General features: G+C 41.3%; 1 protein-coding gene across 1 annotated transcript; it reads left to right on the forward strand.

Moving 5' to 3' along the window:
* Positions 1-8,449: 8,449 nt before the first annotated feature.
* On the forward strand, positions 8,450-9,466 carry LOC145983279 (uncharacterized; the record flags this gene model as incomplete). The annotated part of the gene is made up of 1 exon (XM_083116433.1): positions 8,450-9,466. A coding segment is annotated over one exon (1,017 nt), but the record flags the coding sequence as incomplete, so codon positions are not given.
* Between the last annotated feature and the right edge of the window lie 321 nt (positions 9,467-9,787).

The following is a 9,787-nucleotide window of genomic DNA, read 5'->3' on the forward strand; positions in this document are numbered from 1 at the left end:
GATCAGTGAATTCGTTCGCGAACGGATTCGAGGAAACAGAACCCTCCACCTTGTCGTTTCTGACCGAATCAGTCAATTCGTTCGCGAGCCGATTGGAGAGAATAAAGCAGATCCTCCAGCTGGTCGGTCGTTACCGGCTGCACCAGGATTAATCGTCTAGGGGTGATGAGGCGTGCGGAATGAAGGGGTGCGATGTTCACAATAAAGGAAATATGAAACATGCGTCATTCATAAAATACGAATCAACTTTTAGTAGGATTCTATGAAAATATAATTTAGATTTCTACTCCGCCACTTTTGGCTAATCGCGACAATGAGCTTTGTTTTAGTGCTAGTGACGATTAGTGTTTATTTTAAACACTAATTATAATCATGTGTAATGAAATGAATGCTAAAAAAATGTAATATATATGTAAAAACCACTCACACTAAACTGTAGGCAATTATCGAAAACCACAAAAGGGATAGCTGAAGAAAGAAAAGAAGAAACATCTTACAACAATAATGACGAAACACAACAGTCGTTGATCGGTGTAGCAACTGCCGCCATTGCAGTAAAGTAAATGAAGCTTCGATTTCAGATTAGAACCAATGGATTGTCTGTTGTATGCAATATAACAGCTGTCTTACTTCAAAACCTAACAACATTCTAGGCTGAATATGACGACATGGTTTAACAAGCCATAACGTAATGTGAGGACCTCCCTGATGTCGTAGTGGTAACGGCGTCGCCTTGTATTCAAGGAGTCCCGGGTTCGATACTCGGTGGAGGCACATAGTAGTTTAAACTATAGGTCCAGTCCCGATTACACTTTATGTGCATAGAGTGAACTTAAAACAACAATTCAATTCAAGGGATCTTGGGTTCGATACACGGTGGGGGCTCATTGCACAGTGGTTTGGATCCAACTTTAAACTGTAGGTCTAGCGCCGATTAGCTTATCTATGCATAAATTGGACTTAAAACAACAATGTAATAACGTAATGTGACACTGCAAGAGTTAATAGTGTTTCTGGTTTAATATGGGTTTTGAAAAAAGGGGTGTGCAATGAACAAGCATCCCTTCGCAACTCCCTGGCTGTTTCTGACCGGGTCAACTAATTCGTTCGCGAACGAATCTTTTGAACGGATCCCAGTGCTGAACTAGTTCACAACGAACGAATCCCAAAAATGAACGGAATTTTCCATCTCTAGAGTACAGCGCCTTGAATAACGTAGAGTGGAAAACGACCCGAGAAACTGGTTCCCCGAGACGATGACAAGTAGATGGCAGTGCGATCGACACCGGTGCTAATTTTGTTATGAAAGTAATGCGGCTTAGTTAGTTTTTGGAATATATTGTGTAGATTTGTTTCTCTAGAAAGGCGGTAAGTGAATTGATGGAAACAGTTATATTTGTGGAGTGATTTGCAGTCACGAAATGGCATTAATTTGGAAAGAAAAGTAAAATAAAATTAATAAATAAATAGCATGCGTAACACAAGAAGAAATATCGCAATGTGATTCCGGACGTCAGGTCTTGGACTGTGTATTAGAGTTTATTTTTCTATGTTATTAGAATATAAATAGTATCCTGAGAGATATTTCATACCGAGGCGACAAACCACAAATGTCGCTTGAAAGCGAGCAGTCGGAAATCAATGCAGCCTATCGAACCGTAGGGACAAAAGCTCTGACTGCACCGTTTCCTCAAGGAGATTTTACACCAAAGCGACACGCGACAAACGATACGAGGATTTCACACCAAAGCGACACGGGTCATTCGGTCCAAGGCAACTTTCATACCGAAGTGTAACATGTTGCTTGGAAAGGAGCCAATCAAGAGCAACATTTCACATCGTAGCGGCATGACGGGAAGCAAAGGCCAGCGTTCGGTTGGTGAAATTATCAAGCGATAAGTGTCGCGTGCCGCTTGTCGCTTTGGTGCGCAATCTCACTAAACAAGACACTCATTGCATCGCGTATGCGCGAACAACAAACCACGGCAACATGTTGCAAGCTATTGAGAAAATGGCCCAGTTTGAGCGACGCAGAAGCGACAAAGCGACACGTGTGGCTTATCGTGTCGCCTAGATCTGTTGTTGTATTGTGCGGTTTATCGTGTCGCCTATCTGTTGTTCGCAAGCAACGCTTGCTAATAGACTGAAGGCACCATGTCGCTTGTCACTTAGTTGGAAACTCCCCCTGTAGCGCGTCGCTTCGGTCTGAGCACCCTTCCTTTAAGGAGCTTTCCGACCGAAGTAACAAGTAGCACGCGAATACGCCATATGAACGTGTCGTTTGCTGTTTGGACCCTCATGTGCAATGAATGCTATTTTACAGTCTGGAAGTGTGTGTCACTAGTGTGACAGTGTGAACATCCCGTGTCGCTTGTCCCATTGGTTTGAAAGTTGCCTTACACTCATGTCGATGGCACTAACAAAGTTTTGTGGGGTTTCCCTTGTCGTTTCATGCAATCATCATTATCATCATCGCCGCGATTAGTTTAAAGCGGAAGAAAAGAGACAGTAAATATCAAAAATACAAATGCTTCAGTGTGTATATCTTTAAAAGAAATGATGATGATGATAATAATAATGAACCTAATTCATACACAAAAATTTAGTTGCCAAGAGCATTCCACGCGTATTTTTTCTCCCGTATTATTAACGAAAGTATGACGATAGCAGGACGTGGTCGACTGTCTAAGCCAAGCGTCAAGTCAACCTTGCAGCAGGTTTTCGCATATGTAGATCCAAACGTGCGCGCAAGAATATAGTTCCACTGAGACGGGTTCTATTCCGACACAACTGCATACTTGCAAGAAAACAGTTATTTAATTTGTAATATACAGACAAAATAATACATCCATTAGCAGGTATGGACTTAATTGGTTGCAATCACTGTGCAGACGAACTTAGAACCACAGATTCGCCAACTGCAATGTGTATTGCGTTGAAGAGACACTGAAACTTTAGAGCGAGTCGAGCGAGACTGAATGCGTTGCAGAACGTGTGAAATCGGTGATACCAGTGTTGCACATCCCACTATTTTAACCCTATGTTTATTGTAGAGCGGCGAGAATGGCTGAATCTCCTGTTCAGCGCGCTTTTAACCCGAATGTTATTTTGGGCTTCATCCGAAGGGAAATGCTCTTCAAAGTCAAGCAAGTTGTTTTAAATGCATAATTCTCCTTGCGGCAACAAGATCAAAGTAAAACAGGGCGTGAGGTGAATGTGCGCACGAATTGTATCACGGGTCTTGAATGATTTGCGGTTTGAGTTTAGCAAGAGGAAACGATTGTTTGTTGTTTGACGACAAAAGAATCTCGGCGGTATTAAAAGATATTGCAGTGAGAAGAAACATGTTTATTATTTGGACGAGACGTCCTTCAACTCGGTGGGTGGGGGAAGGGGGAATAAAACATGGAAGGATACCACCATGCAAAACCACCGCCAGGGCTGAAGAAACCGACGATGAGGGGAAGGGGGAGACTTATTGTTTCACCCACTGGCGGCAATGAAAGCTTTGTTGAAGGCTCATATTTACTGTTCCGCGCAAAGAAAGGGTGATTATCAGCAAGAAATGGACAGACCAAGATTTGAATCCTGGTTTAGTGAAGTGATTCATAAATTGAAACCAGAGTAATAGCAGCAGACAATGCACCTGATTGTATATATCACCAATAACAAATCATGCTTTTTTGGTGGTATAACTTGAATTGCGTGTGTCTTACAGGGACGGATGTATTGCTGACGAAGCAACCACGTTTTTCATAAATGTATTTCTTTCTAAACCAAAAACAATAATTTGTCATTAAATTCAAGAGGGGCCTATTGTTGTTTACTTTTATCTCCGTTTATTTTTCGTTTTGCCTGCTCCAAATATACACACATGCTCTCATGTTTAGAAGTTATTTCGCTCTTATATTATTGACACATTTATTAAATATTCCACGCGTATTTTTTTCTCCCCTTATTATTAACGAAAGTATGACGATAAGAGGACGTGGTCGACTGTCTAGAATGTTCGTTAATATTTTCGCGACCACTGTACCAAATATCATAGCAATTATCACATTCATAGAAATGCTTCATGTAAAAGAATCAGACGTTGCAGCGAAAACTCCATTCACTTCCATTATAAGCAGTCGAACACCAAGCACCGGTGTCAACACCAGCGCCTCTAGCGGATCATTCTCGAGTGGAACCAGCCTGAGAGCGCAGAAGCATGCCGTTTTCCACACTACGTTATTCTAGGCGTTGTAGAGAGAGTACGTAGCAAAGAGTACGTAGTGTGGAAAACGGCACAGCATAGACAGTTCTGCGCGCTCTGGCTCCACTCGAAAATGATCCGCTAGAGGCGCTGGTGTTGAACCCGGTGCTTGGTATTCGTCTGTTTATAGGCCGAGCCTGCTGCCACGCACGTGTCAGCAATAAGAATAAGCGTCAAATTTGCTGCTGCCACGTAATTCGTCTGCTAAGATGATGTTACAAATCTTAAGAACAGATTAAGACGAGAGAAATGCAAGTTTATGATTAGTGTGAATGAATGTACAGGTAATTTAGAACCTTTATCTTTAGAAAACATTTAGCGATATTATTTTAATGCTAACAGAACTTAACCTAACTAGGAAAGCATTTAGGTTTATTATTAGAAGAATGCTGAGGGACCTAATCTTAAAACATTTTTGTGATAGTAATCGCTACAACTTCACAGTATGTGTTACAGACGTAATTGCATACATAGCATGATGAAATCACGATAAAATAAATACCGAGTCTACTGCCACGCGCATATTTTTTGAGGTTCCAGCAGAAAAAGAACGTGGCAGCAGACACTGCCCTGTTTTTATAATGGAAGTAAATGGAATTTTCGCTGCAACGTCTGATTCTTTTACATGAAGCATTTCTATGAATGTGATAATTGCTATGATATTTGGTACAGTGGTCACGAAGATATTAACGAACATTCTAAGCCGCGCGTCAGGCTAAGTTTGCAGCAGGTGTTATGTATCAATCCGCGTGAGAACTGAGCTCAGAATCTTCCCTGTCAGTCTTGCCTCAACCGCCGTGCTGCTTACATCGTAGACACTGAGAAAATCCACAGTATTGCCAACCGCACAGCACATCAAAACCCGCATGCATGTCAAGCAGAATGTATTTTTGCTTCTCTTTGTCTCCTGAAAGTACTTTCTGCGCATATATTATTTAATAAATGTGTCATTAATATAAGAGCGAAATAACTTCTAAACATGAGAGCATGTGTGTATATTTGGAGCAGGCAAAACGAAAAATAAACGGAGATAAAAGTAAACAACAATAGGCCCCTCTTGAATTTAATGACAAATTATTGTTTTTGGTTTAGAAAGAAATACATTTATGAAAAACGTGGTTGCTTCGTCAGCAATACATCCGTCCCTGTAAGACACACGCAATTCAAGTTATACCACCAAAAAAGCATGATTTGTTATTGGTGATATATACAATCAGGTGCATTGTCTGCTGCTATTACTCTGGTTTCAATTTATGAATCACTTCACTAAACCAGGATTCAAATCTTGGTCTGTCCATTTCTTGCTGATAATCACCCTTTCTTTGCGCGGAACAGTAAATATGAGCCTTCAACAAAGCTTTCATTGCCGCCAGTGGGTGAAACAATAAGCCTCCCCCTTCCCCTCATCGTCGGTTTCTTCAGCCCTGGCGGTGGTTTTGCATGGTGGTATCCTTCCATGTTTTATTCCCCCTTCCCCCACCCACCGAGTTGAAGGACGTCTCGTCCAAATAATAAACATGTTTCTTCTCACTGCAATATCTTTTAATACCGCCGAGATTCTTTTGTCGTCAAACAACAAACAATCGTTTCCTCTTGCTAAACTCAAACCGCAAATCATTCAAGACCCGTGATACAATTCGTGCGCACATTCACCTCACGCCCTGTTTTACTTTGATCTTGTTGCCGCAAGGAGAATTATGCATTTAAAACAACTTGCTTGACTTTGAAGAGCATTTCCCTTCGGATGAAGCCCAAAATAACATTCGGGTTAAAAGCGCGCTGAACAGGAGATTCAGCCATTCTCGCCGCTTTACAATAAACATAGGGTTAAAATAGTGGGATGTGCAACACTGGTATCACCGATTTCACACGTTCTGCAACGCATTCAGTCTCGCTCGACTCGCTCTAAAGTTTCAGTGTCTCTTCAACGCAATACACATTGCAGTTGGCGAATCTGTGGTTCTAAGTTCGTCTGCACAGTGATTGCAACCAATTAAGTCCATACCTGCTAATGGATGTATTATTTTGTCTGTATATTACAAATTAAATAACTGTTTTCTTGCAAGTATGCAGTTGTGTCGGAATAGAACCCGTCTCAGTGGAACTATATTCTTGCGCGCACGTTTGGATCTACATATGCGAAAACCTGCTGCAAGGTTGACTTGACGCTTGGCTTAGACAGTCGACCACGTCCTGCTATCGTCATACTTTCGTTAATAATACGGGAGAAAAAATACGCGTGGAATGCTCTTGGCAACTAAATTTTTGTGTATGAATTAGGTTCATTATTATTATCATCATCATCATTTCTTTTAAAGATATACACACTGAAGCATTTGTATTTTTGATATTTACTGTCTCTTTTCTTCCGCTTTAAACTAATCGCGGCGATGATGATAATGATGATTGCATGAAACGACAAGGGAAACCCCACAAAACTTTGTTAGTGCCATCGACATGAGTGTAAGGCAACTTTCAAACCAATGGGACAAGCGACACGGGATGTTCACACTGTCACACTAGTGACTATGCTAGTGACACACACTTCCAGACTGTAAAATAGCATTCATATGGCATATTCGCGTGCTACTTGTTACTTCGGTCGGAAATCTTCTTAAATGAAGGGTGCTGAGACCGAAGCGACGCGCTACAGGGGGAGTTCCCAACTAAGTGACAAGCGACATGGTGCCTTTAGTCTATTGGCAAGCGTTCGCTGCTAATTGTGCGAACAACAGATAGGCGACACGAAAAACCGCACATTACAACAACAGATCTAAAATGCTTCCGCCCAAAGAATGGACTTGGAATTTCTGTTTTTGTCTTTTCTGTCGAAAGTTAGGGAGGGTCACGTGAACCGCTGAACCAATCGGCTTTGACCAGTTGCTGTGGTGAGGGGGAATTCTCGTGGTATTCTGCGTTGCCAAGTGTATGCCTGACAGCAAAAGTTCGGCGTTATTGTGCGGTTTGTTTGAGCTTTTTTTTTGTATCTGTGGTTTTTATACTGAAAGATGATGAGCCTAACGCGAATACACCGGCGAAATCGGAAGGAAAAGAAAGTTGTCGGGCGTGGTATTCCTCTGCGTGGCCAGACTCGTGAATTAGTATGTGCAGTGCGAGATTATTTTGAAAATGAAAGAGATAATAATGGCCCTTTGATTCCGTTTTAAAAAGTGATTGGGAGAACAGCAGCTGCTCTGGGAATTATCAGAACGTCCGTGATGTCCATCGGGAAGGAAAAGTCCCGCTTAATGGAGACAGACGCATCATAACATGCTATAGTACCACTGGAGTAAGCAGGATTTTATTTCGGAGGGTTGGAATTGTAAATGTGGATGTTACAAAGCTGCATTTTTTCCCGTGGGGCGGAATAAGTAATAAAACATTTCATAATTATTAGAGTTGAACGGATATCCATACCCATGCTGATTCCCTTATCTATCTCACCGATACTCTTGTTTGAAAATGACGTGTATTAATTAAAAGCTGTTCAAAATATTGACTAATATTAGTGTGTAAGTAAATACTTCCAACTGTGTGTATCAATTTATTAGGGTTGTGCTTTAAACGTAAGAATTACTGCTCAGCAAAGATGAGAAAGTCTCTCTGGCGCTGCTGTCCTGTGAGCAACTTGTTTGTTCGAGGGTTGGGTCGGGTGGGAGGTGGGGGGTAGCAAGGACTGCTCGACTTCTGACACCCTTTCAATGTTGCCAAACTTACATGGACGAAAGGTCATTGAGTTCGAGTGCGTCTGTTGTGTATGTTGTTTGTACCGAAATGAAGGGCAAAACCGTACATAGTGAGAGCCGAGAGGTAATTTCGAATGTTGTTAAATTTTTTGACAACGAAGCGAGAGAAGGATGTTACACGTTTCCGGTCAATCAAGCTACAAAGCGTGCGGCTGCTGCAGTTCGAATGTCGGACACTTTCATAAAGAAAATTAGAAAGGAAGGAAATTCCGGGGGGAAATTTACGACACCAGGTAAGCACAGGTCTGCCGAAAAGCGTAGAATTGTTGTGGACGACTTTGACAAGTTTTTGATTCGAAGAACTATTGGTAATTTTTATACGATTGAACATGAAGTGCCAACAGTAAAAAAAGTGCTTTCGAAATTAAAGAAAGAAATTAATTTTCGGGGTAGTCGTGAAACTCTTCGCAACATCATTTGCAATGACTTAGGATTTCGTTTCCGAAAGTGCAAAAACGTGAGAAGTGCTTTGGTGGAAAGAAGTGACATCGTGTCCAATCGAACAAGTTTTCTGAGGGCATTGAGGCGAAATGAGAAGAGTGGCGTGAAAAGGCCAGTTATATACTTAGATGAAACATGGATCCACGAGAACTACACGGTGAAAAAGTGTTGGCAGGGTGAAGGCAGTGTACATGGTGCTTTATCAAATACCAGTGCTGGAAGAAGGGTGATCATCCTTCACGCCGAGAGTGAAAACGGTTTCGTACCAAACTGTCTACTTATGTTCAAAGCTAAACAGAAAACCGGAGATTATCATGGGGAAATGAATGCTGAAAATTTTGAACGATGGTTTGAAAGTCAATTGTTACCGAATATTCCCTCCAACAGCATTATTGTCATGGACAATGCGCCTTACCATTCTGTGCAAGTAAACAAACCTCCCACAATAGGCAGCACTAAAGCTGCAATGCAGGACTGGTTGAAAGACAATTCAATTGAATTTTCAGATAACCTTCGAAAGGCTGAGTTATATCAGCTAATCAAAACCAACAAAAAGCCCCCACAATATCGGGTCGACACTCTTGCAGCAGAAAACGGCCACACCGTACTTCGTCTTCCACCTTATCATTGCGATCTAAACCCTATTGAGTATGTTTGGGGTATCATAAAGGGTCGTATTGCATCACAAAATGTGGATCGTAATTTGGGCAGAGTACTGGAAGTTGCAAGAGAAGAATTTCAGAACTTTCCCAAAGAAGAATGGAAAAGGTCTTGCGAAAAAGTAAAGGGGAAACAAGAGGAATATTGGGTCCAGGACGGAATTATTGAAGTAGAAGTTGACAAGTTGGTAATCGAAGACTGCTCGGAGAATGAAAGTCACATGAGCGGTGAGGATTCGGATTCAGACGGGAATGGATCGGATTCAGACGACAATGGAAGTGCCAGTGAGGTTGACAAACGGTGCGATAATGACAGTCAGGTGAATGTTAGTGACGAGTCGGATTTGGGTTGCACTCCACTGTAAATGGTAAGTTTACAAAAAAAAAATCTTTAATAATTCTTGCAGCTTTCCTGGCGGCAAATATTGAAGAGGTTTTCTCGGGCAATCAGCCAGGTGATTTCCGGATAGCAGTAGCGTACGCAGGATTTCATCAGGATGGGGGGGTAATTTCGAAAACTTTCTACAAATTCACATTATCATTGTTTTATTATACTATAATTAATTAATTAATAATACTTACAATTAATTAATTAGTTTAATTACCACTAATAATACTACTAATGCATCTGCTGTTACTACTTATATCACTACTATTATCTATGCTATTATTAAGTAGTAGAGATC

This window comes from Lepisma saccharinum, unplaced genomic scaffold (genome assembly GCF_977018435.1).
Source record: "Lepisma saccharinum unplaced genomic scaffold, izLepSacc3.1 HAP1_SCAFFOLD_732, whole genome shotgun sequence".
Classification (NCBI taxonomy): Eukaryota; Metazoa; Arthropoda; class Insecta; order Zygentoma; family Lepismatidae; genus Lepisma; species Lepisma saccharinum.